The 24264-nt window shown below is 38.3% G+C and overlaps 1 protein-coding gene across 3 annotated transcripts in view; it reads left to right on the top strand.

Moving 5' to 3' along the window:
- Positions 1-20078, top strand: part of agtpbp1 (ATP/GTP binding carboxypeptidase 1) — a 38826-nt gene extending 18748 nt beyond the window's left edge. For all 3 annotated transcript variants that reach the window (XM_052603590.1, XM_052603589.1, XM_052603591.1), the window contains 14 exons: positions 612-731; positions 879-1354; positions 1686-1769; positions 3640-3726; positions 3828-3976; positions 4276-4363; positions 4490-4634; positions 5011-5161; positions 6509-6689; positions 6941-7070; positions 7154-7285; positions 9248-9424; positions 14055-14224; positions 18122-20078. In XM_052603590.1, the coding sequence (XP_052459550.1) occupies positions 612-731; positions 879-1354; positions 1686-1769; positions 3640-3726; positions 3828-3976; positions 4276-4363; positions 4490-4634; positions 5011-5161; positions 6509-6689; positions 6941-7070; positions 7154-7285; positions 9248-9424; positions 14055-14224; positions 18122-18317 (2286 nt within the window). In that variant the 3' untranslated portion in view covers positions 18318-20078. The remainder of the gene's footprint in view (positions 1-611; positions 732-878; positions 1355-1685; positions 1770-3639; positions 3727-3827; positions 3977-4275; positions 4364-4489; positions 4635-5010; positions 5162-6508; positions 6690-6940; positions 7071-7153; positions 7286-9247; positions 9425-14054; positions 14225-18121) is intronic.
- The last annotated feature ends 4186 nt before the right edge of the window (positions 20079-24264 follow it).

A 24264-nucleotide genomic window follows, 5' to 3' on the forward strand; every position in this document is an offset into this window, starting at 1 on the left:
TGTCCGCCATGAGTGCTGTTATCCCTAAAATACCGCACCGCTGGAAAAGGCTCTCAGTCTTTACAATACAATTTGATAGCTTAATAATAAAAATTTAATTTTTATCTATCTCTTGGAGTATATGTAACGATCTGTGAAGCAGCATATTCATGAATACTACATGAAAAAATATTTTAAAATAATTAAAAATAAATCAAATATATGTAAATTGATATTTTCACCCCAATTTTAAATAATATAATAATAAAATTTGAATAGCTTAATATTATAATTTAATGATATAATTGTATTTAAGCAACAATAATTTTAGGCATGTCTTGTGAAGTACAGTACAAATGCAGTGTATTAGTATTAGTTGACTAATTAATTAAAAAACCTATAAGTCATTTTATAATGTGCCTTTGTCATTTTTATCTTTAATATATTTTTATATCAGTATTTAGTAATGTTGGTACTTCCAAGCCAGAAACGTTTATTCTATCATTCGGTGTTTACACAGTCCTATACAATGATTTGCTGTTTGTACTTACAGGCCTGAATGTGGTTCACATTATTTGTAAAAGAGCAATCAAAACACTGATTTTATAATTGATGTTTGTTATGCACTGCAGAATGATGATGACATAGAGACAGATATCAAGAAACTGCAGCCCATACAGGTGAATACTCGTCCGTTCGATGAGCTCAGAGCCTACGAGTATTTCTGTCGGGAATTCAGTGAACTATTTGAGGTGAGGACGCTTCTGATTAAATGATAATAAGGCAATAAAAATCCCATTGATTGCAAAATAGCAGTCACAAAAAAATAGCTTAACTTTTGTAACGTGACTGTCCATCTCTTAATCGTCAAGGATGATCACTTTCTGTTTTGTTTTCAGGATGATGACTTTGAAAGCCCCGGATCTGTCATCCCTCCATCAAGTGTTAACTCAGAGCATCATCGTCCCATCATCATTCCCACCACACCGAGCTCCTTGGGGCCTCAAAACAGACGTGCGCTGCGAGAGGACCTTCTGACGCCCAAGGCAGATGAGTCTCCTCTGGAACTGGACAGCATTTCCATATCAAAAAGGCCAGAGGACACGGCGGACCCCGATCTGGTCTGTAGTTTGGGCCGTCTGGTTGTAGATGGTGGTGTGGATGGGTCTCAGGAGGAGGGCGGGGAGCAAGCCGTGCTGGAAGTGCCAGACACCGCAGCACTGCTGCCGCTGCACGACCCTGACCTTTACTTGGAGATGGTGAAGAGCACCCGCTCAGTTCCCGCCTACACAGAAGTGGCTTACCCTGATTACTTTGGGCATGTGGCTCTCAACCTCCGCGAGCCCATTCTAGAGAGGGTTTATGGTGTGCAGAGGTACTACACAAATGGTTTACTACCTTTTTTGCTTTGAAATACTGTACTTGAAATGTTAAAGGAATAGTTCACATAAAAATGACAGTTTGCTGAAAATCTTGCATAAAAGCATCAAAGTTGTCCACATACCTATATTTTCAATCTTCTGAAGTGTTTTGTGTGATAGTCAGACCAAAACAAGTAAGTTATAGACAGCTCCAGGTCACTTTATGCTTTGTATAGAAAAAAGGTTTATAAGAATATCTCATTTTGTGCTCTATGGTTGAAAGTAAGTTGACAAAATGTAAGTTGACAAAATCTATTATTCACTCAAGACATTATTTTTCAACAGAACAAAGATTTTCCAAGACATCGAGAGGCTCATTCATTCCAGTGACATCCTCGATAAAGTCGTATATGACTTAGACAATCAGAGGTCAGTGTGCACAAGAGGAGAGTCTGAAGCAGAAGGAAACTGTCCTGCTAGGATGAGCTAAACAAATTCAAGTGGGCTTAGAGATAGCCAAGCAAATATTTAAAGGGGTTATATGATGCTGCTAAAAATAACATTATTTGGTGTATTTGGTCTAATGCAATGTGTTTATTTGGTTTTCCACATATTGTACATTATTGTTCCTCTATGCTCTGCCTTTCTGAAACGTGTAAATTTTTACAAAGCTTGTCGGTCTGAAAAGTGAGCTGTGCTCTGATTGGCCAGCTATCCAGTGCGTTGTGATTGGCCGAATTCCTAAAGCGTGTGACGGAAATGTTATGCAGCTTAAAACACTGATTATAATGAGTTATACTGTCTTTTTATGCATTGCGTTGCGTATCGTGCAGTGTAAACATAAAACCATGTCTGCATTTGTGATCAGAGAAACGACAAACAACAAGCTCTACTCTACACTGCTCAAAACTCATGTTTGTATCATTGTGGCAAATTCTTTAAAGATGAAAACATACTTACAGCCTGTGAGTCAGAGCAGACGGCATTGTAGGTTCAGGGAACAGTCCTCTGTTAAATGCATTGCACACGCATATTTGGGTTGAACTGTTCTGGAACAGTGTCGTAAATACACCTTAACCACTGATTTATTGTTGTGTCCTCTTTTGGAAAACCAAACAGCGGCAACAACTCTACAGCGAGAATCAAAGTTACGCCTTCTTTCTTTTACGTGAACATTTGGGGGGTGTTAGGCAAATCTTCCAGCATCGTGACGTAGACGTGTGGGGGGGGGTGTTAGAAAGAGCCGTTTTAGGGGGGCATGGATGAGTCTTAACTTTGATAAAGAATGGGTTTGAGACTTTAGTCTTTGCAACTTTAGGGATCATTGAAATCGCATCATATGAACCCTTTAATAAAAATAGAAAAACTAACATTAAGGGCAGTCAAGTATTTTTATTGCAGTTTTTTAATATATAATTTTGTAACAACATACATTACACTGTTTTTATGGAAAACTGATTCATAAATCAAATATAATCAAATAAAAGTAATGAAAGGTATTTTTATGAAATATAGATAAGATCATTTTTATTGTAAGAATTTTATATTTTTATAGTCATGTGAAACTCAATTATATTACCGTATTTTCCGGACTAAAAGTCGCACTTTTTTTCATAGTTTGGCTGGTCCTGCGACTTATAGTCAGGTCCAACTTATTTAACAAAATTAATTTGACATGAACCGAGAGGAATGAATCAAGAGAAATCATTACCGTCTCCAGCCGCGAGAGGGCAGGAGACGGTAATGATTTCTCGCTGCTGGAGACGGTAATGATTTCTCTTGGTTCTAAATAAATGCAACTTATAGTCCAGTGCGACTTATATATGTTTTTTTCCTCATCATGACGTATTTTTGGACTGATGAGACTTATACTCAGGTGCGCATTATAGTCCGAAAAATACGGTAATCATAAAAATAACTGTTGTTGCAGTTTTTATTTTATTATTATTATTTTACATTTTAATGTTTTTATTTATTATTTTTTTACCGTTTATTTACTTTTTTTTATTTGGAATGAACGACCATTTGCTATCATGGAGCTGTATTTTACACAATGTGAAACAATACTAATTAATCATATCCTCTTTAATATATCGGCCAAACACTAACTGGTGACAATAAGGCCACTTTTCTTTTCTTTTTTATTATTAATTTGTTTGATAGAAATAGAACAATGAATTAAAAAAAAAAGTGGGAAATACATATATATATATAGTTTCCGGCACACCCAGGCTCTTGTCTTTTGTATTTCTGAGTTATTCGAAACGCATGAATCTTCAATGTAAACATGTTCTTTCAGTTGTCCAGTCATTGACAACGGGGAGTCTCTGAAGTTCAACTCTAAGTTTGAGTCTGGAAACCTACGGAAAGCTATACAAGTCAGAAAGTATGTGTAAAATTAAAGAATGAGTTTTTTTTTTGGTTGTATAGCCATTTGTTTGTTTTGTTTTGTTTTCATTTCCTTGTATTGCCTGTTTCTATCGGCAGGTTTGAGTATGACTTGATCTTGAACTCTGATATCAATAGTAATCACTATCACCAGTGGTTCTATTTCGAGGTGGGCAATATGCGTCCTGGAGTTCGTTATCGATTCAACATAATCAACTGTGAGAAGTCCAACAGCCAATTCAATTATGGTGGGTCATTTCAAGCATTAGGTCAGAAACTGACTCTACTCAGGTGCACAAACACATATAGTTACGTTCAAATGTCTGTGCCATTAACCTGGATTATTGCGTAACCTAGTTCTAAAGTATCATGTATCATGTATCATGCTAGAGCTAAAAGCCATTGTGTGCACATATTAACGTAGAGTATGTTTAGGTGTATTACCATATTCCACTTTTTGCATGTTCTTGGTCAGCCCATCTCTAGCCAACTTCAACTTCAGAGAGTATGTTTGTCAGATTTCTGATTTCTGTCTATTGTACGACAGGTATGCAAGTGCTGATGTACTCTGTACAGGACGCTATCAACGGCAGCCCTCATTGGGTTAGAACAGGATCAGACATCTGTTACTACAAGTAAGAACCATAATGTTGTCTGATAACTCCTTGCTATTATATTTTTAGTCTTTAAAAATAAATAGATTTGTGGGTTATCATGCATTTGAAATGCAGTTAAGTTGACCTCTATTCCCGTCTACCCAGGAATCATTTCTCACGAAGCTCCATTGCAGCCGGGGGTCAAAAGGGCAAATCCTACTTCACTATGACCTTCACTGTGACCTTTCAGCATAAAGATGATGTCTGCTACTTTGCCTACCATTACCCATACACCTACTCAATGCTGAAGGTACTATACAAATGTACCCTCACTAAATTGATGCATCTGATGTGCACTAATACCTGAACGCGTCTTGACTAGAAGCCTGTTAATATACCAGTTTGAGTGCGTACAGCTGTGTCCTATATAGACTGTAGATGTACTGTAACTAATTTTTACCTTAATATTAAGTATTTCTGTTGAAGCTATGGACTTGCAGTTTAGTGCACAGCTTGTTTAGAGTGACAATGTTAGCCCAGTAAGAATGCTTCAAAAATTGGATACCATAAGAGTGAATATGCCATTTTATATTTTTATTTTATATACCATGATATTATCAACATCCTAATCTTGCACGCTGCAAAGTAGGATTTTGTTTGATTTTTTTTTTCCCTCTATCTTTTAGATGCATCTGCAGAAGTTGAGTGCTTTGCGTACTGCTCAGATCTACTACAGACAGGATGATCTGTGTGAAACGCTGGGAGGAAACAGCTGTCCCCTGCTCACCATCACAGCCATGCCAGAATCCTCCAGCAATGACCACATCAGCCAGTTCAGTATGTATCACGCACACAAGAACATCTCTGATAAACTTCCAGCCATAGCAGGAAGGCTTATCAATCCATTTGTTAAGAAACAGCATGCCCTCTTAATCACACTTACTCTCATATGTATATTCTCATGCATTCTTGTGTACACACTCGTATGTACTTGCTTTCCTGAACACTCAATTGAATGCTCTCACATGGGTCCTCATGCAGGCTATCATGCTAACATTAACATGTCATGCACGCTCACATGCATCCACTTCCATGAACACTCACGTGTCCTCATGCACGCTCCCATGCACTCATGCTCATTAACACTTTTCATACATTCACATGCATGCATACATAAATTTTCACATACATCATCATGAACACTCACAGGAACTTTCACGTGCATCCTCATGCATACAGTACATGCACTTACACATTCAAACTCACAAGCCGCCTGCTCTCATGCACTCTTTCTGATGAAAATTCTACATTTACACTGCCATGCAATGTGTCATGCACTGTTTAATGAATGCACTTTCACATGCATGCTCCTATGCATTCTTTCTAGTTAATACATTTTTGCAATCTTTCATGCCCTCTCACAGGAACTCACTGAAGAGCATTTACATACGTTCTGATACCCTTTCACACACACACACACACACACACACACACACACACACACACACTTAAATCACTCTTTATAATGAACACTCTTGCATTCACGCTTCCATGCACTCTGAATGAACACAATGAACACATACATATGTTCTCTTGCCCTTTCGCGGACGTTCTCGAGTGCATTTTCTAAAGTACACTCTCCTATCCACTCTTGCATGCACAATTCCAAGCACACACTTTCTCCTCTACACTGTTGTGTACTTTTGCATGCACTGTCACATGCACAGACTCAAGCATGCTGCCATGCACTCTGAAATGCTCTTTCAGACTACTCTTTTTCATAAAAACTCGTCTTTTATGCACACTCACATGGATGTTCCCAATAATTCTTGCATGCTCTCATACTCTTTCATCCACAGGGTTCCTAGTACTAATGTCATTTCAGCCTCTCATACACTCAAGCATGTATTCTAGCATACACCCTAGCATGAATGCATTCACATACACTGTTCTTGAATGGCCTGCGTATGCACTCATTCAAGCACTCTCCGATGCATTCTTGCATGCACCTGCGCATTCGATCATTAAAGCACTCTCTCATCCATTCTTTCACGCACCTGTGCATTCTCTCTCTCAGGCACTCTCCCATCCATCCATTCTTTCATGCAAATTGTCAGATTGTGATTTCAGCCTCTGTTAAAAGGTGTGGCATGCTTAGCTATGCTGTAATGTATATGTTTTTAGGAAGCCGTCCAGTGGTGTTTCTGTCTGCGCGGGTGCATCCTGGAGAGACTAACTCTAGCTGGGTGATGAAAGGCACTCTAGAGTTTCTCATGAGCTGCAGTCCTCAAGCCCAAAGTCTACGAGGGAGCTATATCTTCAAAATCATCCCCATGCTCAACCCTGATGGCGTCATCAATGGAAAGTATGTCAACAAACAAAACAAATCCCCTCCATGTTCTATGTTGGTTCTAACAATTCTAATGGTTGTGTAAATGCATTCATGTCAACTTTGAACTGTGTGTGTAAATATTGCCCAAATTCAGCTTTTAAAAACAATGTTATAGCCACGTTGAAGCCTTAAAAGCTTATGTGTAAAAGATATGAATCATCAGTCATTCTTCACACAGTTTATCTGTAATCGCATATTTCCACTCTTCTGTTTCCACTCTTCAGTCATCGTTGTTCTCTGAGTGGGGAGGATCTGAACAGACAGTGGCAGAGCCCCAATGCTGAGCTGCACCCCACCATCTACCACGCCAAGAGTCTCCTGCAGTACCTCAGAGCTACAGGAAGAACTCCACTGGTGAGAGAGCATCACGCTGTGTATGAGAGAATGGTTTAATGACACCAGCAGAGCGTTAGCCTCTCAACTGTGTGTGTGTTTAGGTGTTCTGCGACTATCACGGCCATTCACGGAAGAAGAATGTTTTCATGTACGGCTGTAGTATTAAGGAGACTGTGTGGCAGACCAATGTCAACACCAGCACCTGTGACCTCCAGGAGGACCTTGGATACAGGGTAACACGCTGTTATGTAGACATAATCTTACATTTACAGTATACAAAGATCATTCCCGGTCCATCCAGATGATTTATGAAAACAAACCTTCAAAAATTGCTTTTTTTGACTACTCAAGTTTACATGCACCATGTATAAAGTTATTGTCTCTCAGAAGAAAGAGTCGACTCTGAATCACTTAAACGAGTCGTTTTTAGAACGAACCCCAGGGCGAAGTTATTTCCCGCCCACTTGTTGGTCTTCTCCCTTTGGTCTGGATTAAAAAATCCTAATTCACTCTTTAGCACTATTCGGACGGGACTAGTTTTCTAAACTAAAAAGTAACTAAAGTTTCGATTCTTACCACCTGACGTCTGTGATTTTCATGTACCAATTCGTACGGGACTAGTATCTCTGTGTTTATTACAGATGTGGGAGGGTCTGATTGTGCATCTGGGCGTCACAGAGATCACGCGCTCTGTATGCGTGCATTTAATTCATTCAGAATGATGGCCTTAGTATTATTACACAATAAATACTAAATGGCTAGTATAGCAAAACCATGTTAATGTGTGGTTCCTTTAGTTTAACTTGTTTTTCTTTTTTCTTTTTCTTAATTAAATGTAATTAAAACATTATGTAACTGAGTACATAAATGATCGTGAGTAATCTTACCTGATGCTGATATTACAGTAGCCGGTATTAACAGTTTACACGATCTTGCTCTTGATTTTATTATTTGTATTATTTTTTTATTATTATTTATTTGCCGCTAAGCAAATATATAAAACATCCGCGCGGTAAGATCATCTATGGTAATTCACGTTGGCCAAAACACACAAGGAAACGCGTTGTGAAATAAAATATCACCGGCAATCACAGACATTCGCATTCGGACGGGATTCGTTTTCTCAGAGGATCACTGAGTTTGCTGAAAAACGGTAGGTAATTTGCTCTGGAATTATCACAGAGGTTCTGTGAGAAAAACACAGACGTGGCAGATTCGGCCGGGATTAAAATCACCAAGTACGTCTGTGAAACGCAGATTTCTCTAACGACCCCCTGTAAAACTAGTCCTGTCCGAATAGGGCTTTTGCCATTAGGTGTTGCTTTTAGAACTGTAAAATAGCAGTTTCCACGGTAACACTGTAAACAAAGCAGCACTGAGCTCACAAACACTTCTTTATCAGACATTACAGTCACCATGAGATGAAAATGAGATCAATCACCGCAGATTGGCGTCACACAAATAAGAGATTTGGAAAAATGAATCTTTGAGCGAATTGTTTGGGAGTCATTGAGCAAGTAAGGTAAAAATAAATGCATATTTTAAGATAATAAGTGTTTTTTGACCTTGCATTCAATTTCAACCTGTTGTTGGGGACTGCCAAAACCAAAATATGAGCCGTGATAGGGGCACTTTAATTAAACCAATGGGTGGAAAATGTATTGGTTTAAGAAAAAAGCTGATTGGGGGATTTTAAACTCTTAACATCAGTCATCTGCAACCATGAATTGGATTAAAATGACACGTTTTCAGGATAAATAACCAAATATAAGGCAAATATTGCAGACGATTATGTTTAATAATCGAGAAGAGCAGAATTTGTGATCACGATTGAAATATGATTTATTAACACTGAACACCCAACTAACTAAAGCTAAATAATGAAACTATTTTCTTTTAAGAGCTGCTTTTCAGCACAGTATGAACTGTCTCCATAGTTGAGTTTCCATTATTGATTCTGCTCTTTCCAGTTTATTTTTATGAAGCTGCCTTGGCATAATTTGTATTGTATAATGTGCTATATTTATAAAGTGCTTTTAAAAGTACAGCAGTATAAACAGTTTGTTTAATTCTAAGGCTCCAAGAGATATTAGAAAATGATTATTACTCTTTATTAGTGTTGATCTTGCCAAGTAAATGAGCTTTCTGAAATCTATTTGAAGTTGAAGCTGCTCGTTGTGTGTCATGTGTTTTAGACTCTGCCGAAGCTGCTGTCTCAGATGGCTCCAGTGTTCAGTCTGTCCAGCTGCAGTTTTGTAGTCGAACGCTCCAAAGAGGCCACGGCGCGTGTGGTGGTGTGGAGAGAGATCGGAGTGCAGCGCAGCTACACCATGGAGAGCACGCTGTGCGGCTGCGACCAGGGCAAATACAAGGTGAGGGGGGGGCTACAACAACAAAAAGCTTTCTTTTTATCAGTAATATTTAGAAGTTTTTAAAAATCTTAATTCTGCTGAAAATTACCAAGAATATCAGGTTTCAAAGACAACTGAAGATAAAGAACAAAAGCACACACAGCATATAGATCACCAGTTATTTGATGTTCAGAGCAGGGGCAGGAAACAGTCAACATTCACAGATCTGACGTCATGGGTGCCATGAGAAAGTGTGTTTAATGAGCATAACTCCGGGTCCAGTGATGGCCCAGGGTCAGTGTCAGAGGGTTTCAGGTCAGTTTATTTCCCAGTCAGGCCAGTGAAGGTCTTTTATATGACTCGATTGCTAACATCATGTAGTATTATGTGATTTGTTAAACATAGTTGTGAATTCTGTTGAAACTATGTTAACGTTGTCTTTTTGGCCAACCTAGAAGTGTTGCTGAAATTTTAAGAATTCATTTTGGTAGTCTTTGAGTCATCAGTTAGAAAAATGATGAATGGACAAAATCAGTTTTTCATATTATTATTTTTTTCTTAATGCAATGAAATGAAAATATAATTGTTAAAAACTGCATTACTATATACAGGTGCTGGTCATATAGTTAAAATATCAGAAAAAATATTATTGTATATTCATTCATTACACACAGACTGATAAATTTCAAATGTTTATTTCTTTTAATTTTTATAATTATACTCGACAACTAAGTAAAATCCCAAATTCAGTATCTCAGAAACGGTTCAATATTGAAGACACCTGGTGCCACACTCTAATCAGCTAATTAACTCAAAACACCTGCAAAGGCCTTTAAATGGTCTCTCAGTCTAGTTCTGTAGGACACACAATCATGGGGAAGACGGCTGACCTGACAGTTGTCCAAAAGACGAGCATTTACACCTTGCACAAGGAGGGCAAGACACAAAAGGTCATTGCAAAAGAGGATGGCTGTTCACAGAGCTCTGTGTCCAAGCACATTAATAGAGAGGAGAAGGGAAGGAAAAGATGTGGAAGAAAAAAGTGTAAAAGCAATAGGGATAACCGCACCCTGGAGAGGATTGTGAAACAAAACCCATTCAGATTTCCCATTCTGTGTTTTCTGAGGTCAAAGGTCAATGCAGCCGTATACCAGGAAGTTTTAGAGCACTTTATGTTTCCTGCTGCTGACCAACTTTATGTAGATGCAGATTTCATTTTCCAACAGGACCTTGCACCTGCACACAGCACCAAAGCTTCCAGTACCTGGTTTAAGGACCATGGTATCCCTGTTCTTAATTGGCCAGCAAACTCGCCTGACCTTAACCCCATAGAAAATCTATGGGGTATTGTGAAGAGGAAGATGAGATATGCCAGACCCAAGAATGCAGAAGAGCTGAAGGCCACTATCAGAGCAACCTGGGCTCTCATAACACCTGAGCAGTGCCACAGACTGATCGACTCTATGCCATGCCGCATTGCTGCAGTAATTCAGACAAAAAGGAGTCCAAACTAAGTATTGAGTGCTGTACATGCTCATACTTTTCATTTTGATACTTTTAGTTGGCCAAGATTTCTAAAAATATTTTCTTTGTATTGGTCTTAAGTTATATTTAAATTTTCTGAGATACTGAATTTGGGATTTTCCTTAGTTGTCAGTTATAATCATCAAAATTAAAAGTAAAAATAAAAATTTGAAATATATCAGTCTGTGTCTAATGAATGAATATAATACACAAGTTTCTCTTTTTAATGTAATTAGTGAAATAAACTTTTTGATGATATTCTAATTATATGAACAGCACTATAATATAATAATATATTATTGTTATTATTGTTATTATTTTAATTTGGTGAGGGGGGGGCATAAAAAATAGCCAACATTTTGTTAAGCAAGTATAAAAAAACAAACAAAAAAAAAACCCACATTGTAACCCTATGTGAATGCTGTGGAGAAAAAAAAAAACCCACACATATACTTAAACATGAAAATTGTTAACACCGAATCGGTTTTAACCATATGCAGGGTGCAGATAAACATTATCTAGTGTGACATCAAGGTCACTCTGTGTGGGTGAGATGGTTAAGTTATCTAAAGATATGAGAAGGTCTTGGCTGGAACAACAGCTTGGTTAGTGATAAAATTCAGCCAGCTGAGATACAGTAAGTGTTCATCCAGACAGTGTTAGCAATACATGCTGTATTCATTTGACACTGTAATTCAGATTTGATGTACAATTCAAATAGTGCCAAGCCAAAATATTTTTTAACCCAGGGTTAAAAGTAATGAGAAAAGCTTGTTTATCTTTTCACCAGTTGTTGTTTTGTTCAGGAGCAGTTGCTGTAGGCTTCTCTACAATCCTTCAAGTAAAAACAGCGTTGTCTTTATCACTGGACTTCATAAAGTAAAACGAATTACACACACAGCCTGTCCAAAATCATCTCGGCATCCTTATACCAGTGAAATGATGAAACCGTGAAGTCCTCAACTCTGAAATAACACAGTGACCAAAACATGTAACATTTTGAGCATATTTTTGTCTAGATTCAGCTCTGCTCACTCTGAGTATATATATATATATATATATATATATATATAAAATACACATTTTATTTATTATTAGCATAATTTGTTTCTTTTCTTAAATCAGCTGTTCCCATATCTTGAAAAGTAGGTGAAATTGTAATATTTGAATTCTTTTACCCTAAACCTTCAAATATAGCCTGTGATCCAATAAGCTGTACTTTGAGTGACCCAAGTTGGAATAGGTTATGTGCTTAAAATGATCTATGTGTAACCATGTATGGCTGTTCAAAAATTCAAATATAATTGTTCAAAAATCAATATATGGTTTCATGATGCTAAAATTGAGGGTGGGAAAAGTCTGAAACAAATTTTGCACGAAAATAATTGTGCGTACAGTTCTAAATTGAATGTAACATTTAGAAATGCAACATCTGGTTTTGTTTTTATTTATTTGTTTTTTTGTTTTTCCTTATGACGGTTAAATAGAAAAGTGCATGGAGCAATTTTAATATGTGGCATAACCGGTTTCATTGAGCCTTTCAAATATTTGTAAAGGAAGCATTAGCATTTTGCAAGGTAACAATGTCATTCAATGTAGCTGCATGTTTGATATTTTGCAAATCAGTGACCTAAAAAAACCCCAACACCAACAGAATCCAGTGTCTCGCAAGAGCTGAAGAGATGTTTTCTAGTTTACTGACTCATTTATATGATCAAAAGTGATTGTTTCACTAACTGTTGAAATAATGATAATGAATGTAATGAATAATGAATCTAATGTTGCCAGGTTTTCAGTTTTCCTAATGAATGTGACCAGTAGGTGGCGCTATAGGCCGTGTGTTAGAGATGCAGTGGGCTCAGGTCTGTAATAGTGACTCAGTCTCCTGTCTGTAGGACACATAATGGCGTCTCAGTGAGTCCAAGTAACATGGCTGAAGCTTCTTTCTTCTTTCCAGCATGTGAATATAACTATACTTACAATAACTAGATTAGTGCTGTGCTTATGCAATAGTTCTATAACAGTGTGTGCATACCTGGAGACACCAGATATTTGCTCACATGGCCACTATAAGCTCAAAACCTTCTCTGTTTTCTCATTATTTACAGTCTGTTACATTACTGAATAAAAAAAGTCTAATCCTAAAATTGGAGGAGCGCATCTGACTGACATGACAGGTTAAAATAATAGTTGATAAAACAATAATTAACCCCAGGTCAGCAATCTCTGTGAAAAGCTGTACAGAGAATTGTGGAAAGTGTGATCCGCGCAATAGCAGTACAGTAAGTGCTGTTTACCTCACAGACTGAAAACACATCAGCTTGTGGGTGTCTAGTTTACTTGCTACTAAGCCCCTCAAGCTAAACTCAAAGGATCTTTCAAAGGTTTCATTTCATTAATAACAAACTTTTGGCAAATGCAGTGATTAGTGCTTTAAGTGAATCGACGAAGTGCGTTGTAAACACAACTCCGCTTCCAAGGAGACTGATAAAAACCACCTGTGTATCCTTGCTTGAGGAAGCGCTGTGCAGCCTGCCACTCATAGATTTCACTAGATGGAGAACGTACTTTCCAGTTTGGTGTCCAGTATGCATCCGAGATCAGCCGAGTTACGCACAGACTGTTTTATTTAGTTTCACAGACTGATCAGATTAGTCCAATATGTGAAGATAGCTTCATGCTTACAGAAATGAGTTTATTTTGGCTGTTTATTTTTGGTTAAGTAATGTTTTTAGTTTATTAAATTAAAACTATCTAATGTAAGTTTTAGTTTTGTGTATGATAACACTAATGACCATATATATAAGGGTTTCTGCACCAAGTACTAAGTCATGTTTTACTTGGGGATCAAAAACTTTTATCACACATTGAAATGCAAATCAATTTCTAACCTTTCTTGGTTGGTATTCCGTCTCTATACGTTAAAATAAACCTACCATAAAAATCACAGACGCTATATTTCTTTGTAGGGCAAAACTTACTTACTGTGTGTGTGTGTGTGTGTGTATATATGTGATGTGAAAATATGGATGTGAAATCTGAAATCACAGACGTCCTCTGTTAAAATGTACCTCGGATGTCATCCTTTACAGATAGGTCTTTTTAACAGGTCTGTGTGTGTTTGCAGGGGCTCCAGATCGGTACAAGTGAGCTGGAGGAAATGGGTGCTCAGTTTTGTTTGGCTCTGCTCAGGCTAAGACGCTTCACGTCCCCCTTAGAGCTCCACAACCACAACTCCCATCTGCTGGACACGGAGAACGAGCTGATCGACACCCGCAGCATGCCCAACATCACCAGGTACGAGCTCATGCACCAGCACAGTGACCGTATCCTGCTCAGGACGTCCTGTCACATGAACCGGCACAACAGCTGCCATATCGAATTACAATACACCATTCACCTTTATTTATATAATAAATATAAAATAGTCCCCAGCAACTCTGCTATCACTGTAACTACTAGGGCTGTCAAAATTTCTCAAAAATGACGTTCGAATATTCCCTCTAAATAACACACGAATATTCGAACTATTCAAACATTTGGTTGCGCATGTTGTCAAAGACGCTCATTACGTCAATAACAGGAAAAAAAATAATACAAAGAGACATAACTACTTGTATAGGTAGTCTATTTAAGTTTAAACATGTATGACAACGTATTACCGACACAAAAACAAGGAAATCAACTAATGGCCAAGACTGCAGACCTCACGCTCTCTCACCCTCACGTTCTCTGCGCATAATGGTTTAAATGAACAAACACATTTTTGTGCAAGCAATTTAAGGTCGCGACTGTTGTCCCAAATATAGCAGGCTTCGTTTTTGTTATTATTAATAAAATAATTATTAATATTAATTGAAGTTTAACAGCATATAGAACTGACATTGAATGCTCCGAGCGAGCTGTGCTGTGGTAAACACGGACCTTTTCGTTGACATGAAACGATAAATAATCAAACCTCGGTTCCATTGCTTGACTTGCTTTTATCAGTTATGGCCTCATGTCGTGTTGCAGACAAAGAGCTTGTGGCGGGCGATGCAAAGGAACGTTAAGTGTCAGGACGTGACTGTTTAGCTGGAGTTCCACACATTATGCCAAGCTCATTTGGATGCACATTTTTGAGATGTGACGTCATGTTGCTAGTGTATGCTAACTGTATCTTAAATAGCTTGCATACAACTTTGTCTCGCGGGTCAACAATTTTACCTCACTTTCTCTGCTGCAGTCGAGTTGGGCTCTGCACTTGCTGGCATTTTCCATGAAGACGCGTCAACTTTCAATGATGCTGTGCCAGACAGTGCGACTCCTGTGACCTGTCCCTGAACGCTCAGGCGCGCTAGTGCGCCCACTCGCAAAGCAGACAGCCACGCCTCTACTACCGCGGGCGTTTTTTTCCACATTTTTATTTTTATTCGAATATTAAATTTCACCTTCGAAATTCTTTTTTTTTTACTATTCGAATACATTTTCGAATTTAGAATATTCGTTGACATCCCTAGTAACTACACAGTTCTAGCTGGGACTATTTTCAGGCGCTGCGTAATATCACTGCACCTGCTGCACCCATGATATGGCAACAAAGTTCCTTGATTATTACGCCAGAATGAGAGTATAGTTCCTAGCCATATCAACCTAGAAAAACACAACTTTTCATTTTCCGTAGCTCTTATTAAACGATGTAACCACAGACGAGTCGAGTTTAAATAGTAAAAATGTAAAAACTTTTTTTGCCATTTTATAGCGAGATGCTAACGGTCTAATCCGATTCAGTGATCTATGCTAAGCTAAGCTAAAAGTGCCATCGCCAACTCAACTGTTTAACTTCAGGGGAGTTGGAAAATGAGCCCATTTTCCAAAAAGGTATAGTGTTCCTTTAAGCAGCTCAGAACCTTTAATGTTCAGAACAATAACAGTCATGATGTCCATGGTGTCTAGAAGCTTCTTGGGAACGTACTTCGGCCCCTCCCAGCTTGTGTATTTATGTAATGGATAACAACACACACACACACACACACACACACACACACACTATCTTGCAGGCCTCTTCTAATGGCCGGCACCACTTGAGGAGATGACGGTCACATGGGGCTCAGTGCACTTCAGTGAAGAGAGAAGCACTCTGCTCATTATCATCATCACCTGATCAAAACGCCCGCTAATCCACTTTGAGTCTGACCCCCCCCTCGCCTCGGCCCGTCTCGCACGGATCAAGTTTCTTCCCCTCACACCATTAAAACCATTAAAAACCCACTAAAACCAGCCAAACCACCAGACCACACATTAAACCATTTAACTGCTTAACAAGAGAGCCATAAAACCATCATCACTCTTAGTAAGGTTATTGCGTTAGGAGAGAGAGACATCGAGAGATGGGCATGCAGAGAAATGCCTGCTCTGCCGCCACATGAGATTTACGACCGCTAACCTGCAGGAGTCGTTTGTCGGTTTTGGTGTTTTGACCAGTCATTTATCATAGCGCAGAGTTCAGGTTAGAGATTTGAAGAACCCTTTAATCTAAAGTATTAAACTGTGGCTCGTAACTCATTCTACATGAATGATGAGAGGTCCCGAGTTGAATGGGGGTCCTGGGTTATTTCTAGAGGAAGGAATATTGATTTGTTTACAATCTAGCAAACAAGCATAGTAAAATCTGGGAATATGTGTTGGATTTGGAATTTTATACATTATATACAGACTGCAATTTGCTAAAAAGCCTCTTGAATTGGAGCATTATTGCAGTGATTAATATTTTTTTTGGATTGTTGTATGTTAGGTAACAGTTCTTTTAACCCTAACTGATGCAGTGTAGCTTTTATTTCTCAAACACTCATGGTAGAAGATGTACCCATGTACATTTAAAGAGAATGAGGAATCATTTTCACATATGAATTGGCCACAACTGTCCTTTGCTTAGCATTGCTTAATAATAGCAATTTGGCACAAATATCATATCACTTTTTCTTTCTTTTTTTTCATGTTGCTTTTACTATTTTGTAAGTTGTCTGAGCGGTACAGCTATTAAAAAAATAAGAATAAGATACACAATATAGAAATTAAACAGAGAGTGCTTTATTGTTCAGGTACAGCAGCATTCAAGAAACTGAATAAACTAATGTAAAAATAAAACACTTTATACACTTCTCTGTAGAAATTATACATTGATTCGTAGAGTAACTGTAACAGTCAAATGTTCTTCAGTCAAGAGCAGTGAGTGATTTTTTTTTCTTTGTGATTTGTTGTTTTTCAGCCAAAAATGAAAAAAAACTGCTGTTTTAACCCTCTAATAGTTTCTTTCTTCTGTTGAACATATTTGAAGAATGTGGGTAACTGAACAGTTGTTGGTCCACAATGACTTCAATAGTTTTTATTTATTTATTTTTATTTTTTTCTATGGGAACCAGAAAATGTTTTAGTTACCTACGTTTTAAAAAAATATCTTCTTCTGTGTTCAGCACAAGACTAAAAAATGAATACAGGTTTGGAGCAACATGAGAGTGAGTTAATAATGTGGGGTGAACTATCCCTGTAATGTCAGGCGGCAGCATGTTTAGTACTGTTAGTCTGCTGTCACTTTAAGACCTGCACGTATCTAATATACAGGCTCGCGTCTGTTTTTCTCTCAATGGTTTATTTTCACTTTAGACTTAACCAATTGTGTTTCTCTGTAAATACATCTACTGTAGTGCAGTTGCTCTTCGGGAGTCGAGGACCCTTCCTCTCTCCACCATTTCGCTTCTTGTGTGTTTATATTGCAATATGTCATTAGTAATGTTAATATATTAATGTTAATATTACAATAAAGCCAAAAACGCCACAAAAAAAGTCAATGCTAATGCAAATATACACTGGTTCACAAAGCTTGGGGCATGTTTACACTTGGCAGGTTGGGTTCATTTAAAACTAATGCTGGTGTGATTGCTCTGTTAGTGCAGATGGAAGGTCATTATTCAAAAGGTGTGAGAGCAATACAACTGGGGGGGGGGGGGAAACACCTAGCAATTCGCCTTATTAACAGTAACACCCAACATCGAGCATTGAGTTTGCCTTCCAAACAAGATCAAAATCTCACACGAGTGAGTATTAAAGTGGTGTTAATAGAAATGAGGTAGGCTGTTTTTAACTGTTCTGTTATATGTGTATCGATATACTTAGCTGTTGTGTAATAACTGACAGCCGTGTGTGTGTTTCCTGCAGTCCCACCACTTATGTGTTAGAAGAGGATGAGCCGGCGTTCCTGGAGGAAGTCGACTACAGCGCAGAAAGCAATGACGAGAATGATCCTGATCTTGAACCTGATCTCCAGGATAACCTTGCCCTCCTGGACCCCAGTTCTGACTCTGAGTTCAGTCCCAATACTCACTTAACCGAAACTGAACCAGGCTCACTTTAGTGCTAGGATTCATCCGATCTCACCAAGCGTTCGCCTGTGTACTTCATCACCTGTGTTTGCCTACGATATAGAATCATTTGTTCACAAAATATGACCTAAATTAGAAGAACCTAACTTCAAGATCAGCTTTCTAACAACAAGCATAACATAATAATGCAGAAGATCCTTCTGAGACCATAATGCCTATAGATGCTTTACAAGTAAGAGCATTATTAGTAATGTTAGAAATCAGTCTGGAGCATGTCGTTATTAAAACAGAGGAAAAGATTTGCCCTTATTTACTCATCCACATGTCGCCCCAAACCTGTTTAACTTCTGTGGAACACTAAATAAATGTTCACACTTCATTTTCTAGGGATCGTTCAACCTAAAGCGAATATTTGCTGTTCATTTCTCAGCCTGAGGTCATTCAAGATGTAGATTACTCTTTTTAACAGTAAAGAAGATTTTTCAGCTGAACCCATGGTCCTTGGTGATTCATAAAATGCAAGCCAATGGCAACTGTCACTTTAAAAAGCATATACAGACAATACATAATTAATACTTGCAGCTCCTGACTATATATTAAGGTCTTATGAAGCGAAACAGTTGGTCTGTGCAAGAAACTGAATGTAATTTACCACTTTATCAGTAGACTCAAAGAGCATGTTCACATAATGTTTAATTTCTTGCACAAACCGATTGTTTCACTTCATAAGACCTCAATATATCGCCAGGAGCCACGGGTATTACTTTTATGCTATCTGTAAATGCTTTTTTTACTCTCAAAGTAATAGCAGCCGTTGACTTGTTTTTTACGAATCAATGAGAACCACGGTTTCAGATGAAAACCTTCTTTACTGACCTTTACTGAATAAAAAAAGTCACCTACATCTTAAGAGGCCTGAGGTTGAGTAAAGGGACTGCAGGTTTTCATTTTTGAGGGAACTATTTTGTTTTGTGTGTTCCACAGAAGAGAAAGTCTTAGAGATTCGAAAGGACATGAGGTTAAACCCTTCAAATGTGACAGTCCTTATAAAAAGAAATTCGATGAAATTATTAATTATACTCATTAGCAAAAATGTAATAGTATATGCCAAACAGTCTCCAATTTTCTGGTGATGCATTATAAAAGGCCATGACCATTTCATAAATACTGGTGTTTCCTTGACTCACATTAAGAACAGATGGTAGGGCTGTAATCCTGACGCTCATGACGTATGCTCATCTAACAAACCGCAGTGTCGCATAACTTGAGGATGGAATCAAATCTGCGAGCTCATAACAGCCTCACAGTACAGCAAAGCAGTCTAATGAATGCAACAACACTCTTGTTCTCACGAGAAACACTCACCTGCGTCCTGATAGGGTCCCCATGAGGTCACATCGCTAGATCAGTATAGGTCGTGTGAGTGTGTGTTCACGGCACATTTTGTGGCTGTATTCGCTTTTTAATTGGGAGAGCTTCTGTATTTTCATTTAGATGTTAATATTTATTTGTTGCATTTAGTGCATGGTTTTCGGAAGTCGCCTTTTTAATTTATTTTATTCGTTTTATTTGTTTATTGGGAGAAAAGAAAGGTAAAACTTGATTTCGATGCTGCCAGTGTAGTGTGTGTGAGTGTGCTTGTTTGTATTTGTGTTTGTTTGATGTCAGCAGTTGGCCAAAGTACTAAATGTGTGTATGGAGTAGAGAAAAATGTACTAGTAATTACGGTTGTGCTTGAATGTTTGTTAGTCTTTGATTGAAAGTATGGGTAATAAACAACAAAGTTAGACTGATCTTGTTTGTCTCATTTGCATTTATCTTGTATTTAAATTACTTGAGAAAAAAAGAAAGAAAAAATAAATTAATACTCCCATTCAGAAAGGACAAAAAAATATCTCCTTCATGACAGTTTTTTAAATTAATGCTGCGCCTAGCCTGATTCAGCATATAGCCTGAAGGATCACGTGACACTGAAGACTGAGTAATGATGCTGAAAATACAGCTTTGCATTACAGGAATAATTTATATTTTGAAATTTAAACATTAAAGGTCCCGTTCTTCATGATTTCATGTTTCAAACTTTAGGTAGTGTGTAATGTTTGTTGTAAGAGTATAAATAATATCTTCAAAATTATAAAGCTCAGTGTTCAATGCCAAGCGAGATATTTTATTTAACAGAATTCGCCTACAACGAACGACCCGTTTGGACTACATAGAAGAAGGCATTGTTTATGGACCACAGCCGGTAAGTGTATTTTATTATTTAAATTGGTGCGTTTAACAGTTTCTGTTACTTATTACCCAAAGGGCAACGCTGTTTAGCTTTGTTAAGTAGATGGTAGGCTGTGCAAAAAAATCGAATGCGGATTTTCATGCGCATCTCGTCAGTAAAAACGCTCCTGTGATTATAAGTACATCTCAAGCACGTGCGTTCAGATCAGGATTACCAGGTTTTCAAAACAAATCATGCCCATTTGTTTCTCAAAACTAGCCCAATCGTGTTTCCGGGAGGGTAACGTGTGCTAAGCTGGTGTCGAATCACAACACAAGACCCGCTGACACAATCAGAACTCGTTACGTATTTCTGAAGGAGGGACTTTGTAGAACAAAGAAGTCATCAGCCCGTTTTTATGACAGTGAAAACAGCGGTATACAGATAGGTGAATTGTGTGAAAAATACTTTGTTTTTTACACGCGAAACATGAACACATGTTATATTGCACACTGTAAACAATCAAAGCTTCAAAAAAGCACGACCTTTTAAAATTATGCTTTCAGATATTTTCATGCGTTTTAAAAAAAAAAAAAAACTTTAACTATCATTAAATTATTATATCAGCTGACCAGCTAGTTAAAATACACACTTTCCAAATGTTATCACAAAAGGTCAACATTTGACATGCTAAAGTGGAATTATGCTAAGGGTGATAAAATCTATTAAATAAAACAATGTACTTTAGAACAGCCTCTCTCTCGCACCTTAACCTTAACTAGACTTTACATAGCAAAAAAACACAGCCATGACGTTTATAACATGCAACAGAGGTTCATCTTCAACTGCTAAAAAATGACTGAGACAACTTTACAGCTCAAATAACACACGGTTTTGTATGAACTAATTAATAAAAGCACATTAACAAAATTACAAACTTTACATTAAGGTTTTTAAACCCTCCTAAATGCTTTGTCCATAGGCTCATTTTGTACGTGCAATACTGCCAATTATGTTTTGCTTGTTTTTACAAATTGTGGAACCAAAGCATGCCGTACATAAAGCTGAACTTTTGTTGAACCCGGAACACTGTGGACAAGTGGTCGGTAGAGATGTTGCTTAAGGAGCAGAAGAATGCTAATCCGAAGTCCTCATGCCAAAAGAAAGCTCCCATCTTTTCAACTTCCTCATCACTTCCTCTTTCTTTTCAGCATCTTTTCATTTTCCACAGCACAGAAACAAAAGACTCAATCCCAGCTGGCCCTCAAAGACAGCTGCATTCACACCAGACCCCTAATTAAGCACACCAATACATTTGACATGCATATGTCAACACAATCTGACACTCTCCTTACTATTCATTTAAAACCCATTCACTGGCTTTCATGTAACTTCATTCAGTGTGCAGATCTTTATCAGTGTTTTTCATGAGAATGAGGTTGTAAAAGCTTTTTTTCTCTCTCTTTTTTTTCACTCGCTCTTCATTGTTTACATATAGTTCTAATAGATATATATGACCTGATGATTACATCGTCTAAAGCCATAAATTTAAATAGAGAGTTAAAGCATACACATGGCTATTACTATTTGGGAAACAGAATTTGTATGATGATTAATGTTGACTGTTACTCCTTACTTAAAACCAGAGGACAAAAGAAACCTAAGGACAAATTAATACAGCATTAAGGCAACAATACCATGCTTGTCACCAATAGTCAACTATTATTTTAGTTAACTAGTGCTTAAAAAGGGAATTCTGTAAAGAAAGGTAAAGATCCCGTAACGAAACGTGACATCAGGTCGTGACGTGTAATGTACGAGTCGAAAACACTATGCACGTTATATTTTCACTGAAGCAAGCAAACGATCTTGGCGTCAGCGCGGAAAGTGAGGAACTAACTGATCTCTGCTTCATTACAGTTTGCACATATTTCTTTTGTAGCGAACGTTGATCTTTCTTCAAAACAGCCGGTAAAAGAGTCACGCGATAACGCGGGTCAACGCGCGTCATCACTTCGACACGGCATTAGATCTGGCTTTTGTTCACACAGCGCTCGTCCCGGGTCAAACCCGGCAATGTTACTAGGTCCCCGACCCGGGTTCAATGCCGGAATCAATCCCGGGACGTGGTTGCTTTCACACAGAAGGCGACCCGGCAATGTTCCGGCAATATGCCGTGTCGGACGTGCAGTGTGAAAGGGGCTTAAAATGGGTACTGATGGTGTGATTCCAGTGTTGGAAAACACTGGGAGGTGGTTCACACTTTATTTGTGAGAGGTTAGCCCAGGGGTCTCCAACCCTGCTCTTGGTGAGCTACTGTCCTGCAGATTTCAGCTCCAACCCCAATCAGACACACCTGAACCAGCTGATCAAGGTGTTCAGGGCCACTTGATAATTAAATACAAGTGTGTTGGAGCAGGGTTGGAACTGAACTCTGCAGGATGGTAGCTTTCCAGAGCAGGGTTGGAGATCCTTGGGTTAGCCTTTGTGTTCAAATCCTGGACGAGCCCCCAATTTATGGATGCATTCCAATTTGAATTGATAATCTCCATGGAGGGAACTCTCGAAGTCCACTGTCCTGAAGAACTTAACTCCAATCTGAGTCAAACACACCTGGGCAAGCTTGTGCAGGTGTGTTTGATTAGGGTTGGAGCTAAACTCTGCAGGAGAGTGGATCTCAAGGACCAGAGTTGCCCAACCCTGAACTTATCCAGTTAAGCCCACTGCTGATATGTTTGTGGCAGAAATAGAGAAGAACAATGCAAACAGATCTTGGTTACACCAAATAATCTAGGGGGCTGTTTTCACAGAATATATTTTGGCATTCCACTACACTGCTTTTCCATTGTTTCTCTTATGTAAACATGCCCTAGCCCGGAGGGTTTCAAATCAGTCCTAAAAGCCTCACAGCACTGCACATTTTCTATGTCTCCCTCATATAACACACCCGATTTAACTCATCAGCTCATTAGAGACTCCAAGACCTGAAATGGATGTGTCCCATAAGGGAGACAGACAAAATGTGCAGTGCTGGGGGGGCATCCAGGACAGGCTTGAAGACCCCTGCCCTAGACCATGGGTGCCAAATCCTATTCCTGGATCTCTACCTTCCTTCAGAGTTCAGATCTAGCCCTTATCAAACACTGTGCCTTTACAGGTGAGTTGGAGCAGGGTTTAAAAAAAAAAGGAACTCTGCAAGTAAGAGGCATTTTTGAAACAGGATTGAGCATCCCTGCACTAGACAGTTTAATTTGACCATTACACTTGCTTCAAAAGAACAAGTTAAAAGCAGTTAATCTTAAGACCTTATTTTTTATCCCACCAAACCACAGCCTTGCATCTCACATTTTTAAATACAAAACTTATTTCTGTGTGAGCATCCCCTTTGTTGGTTTCTGGAGTCTGGACTACATGAATAAATGTAAACGATGCCAATTAATCACACGTGAACCAGCTAATCATGATCTTGGGGATCGCTAGACATTTTAAGGCAAGTGTTTTGGAGCTAAACTGCAGGACAGAAATGGACACACCTGGATTGAACAGTTTCATGACATGCTTTGGTTTATACTCCATTTGGTCACTGTACTATATAGTGTATTTAATGTATTTCTTTGTGAAAAGGATATATTTCTGGGTGCATGAGGTTGTGGATTCAAAATTGATGAGCCTCTAATTTACTGTTGAATTGGTGAATTGGTTAATGCTAGATGACTTTAAAATAATTATACTATATAATACAACAATATATCAAACCAAGTGGCATA

The sequence above is a fragment of the Carassius gibelio genome, chromosome A8, assembly GCF_023724105.1.
Source record: "Carassius gibelio isolate Cgi1373 ecotype wild population from Czech Republic chromosome A8, carGib1.2-hapl.c, whole genome shotgun sequence".
Lineage (NCBI taxonomy): Eukaryota > Metazoa > Chordata > Actinopteri > Cypriniformes > Cyprinidae > Carassius > Carassius gibelio.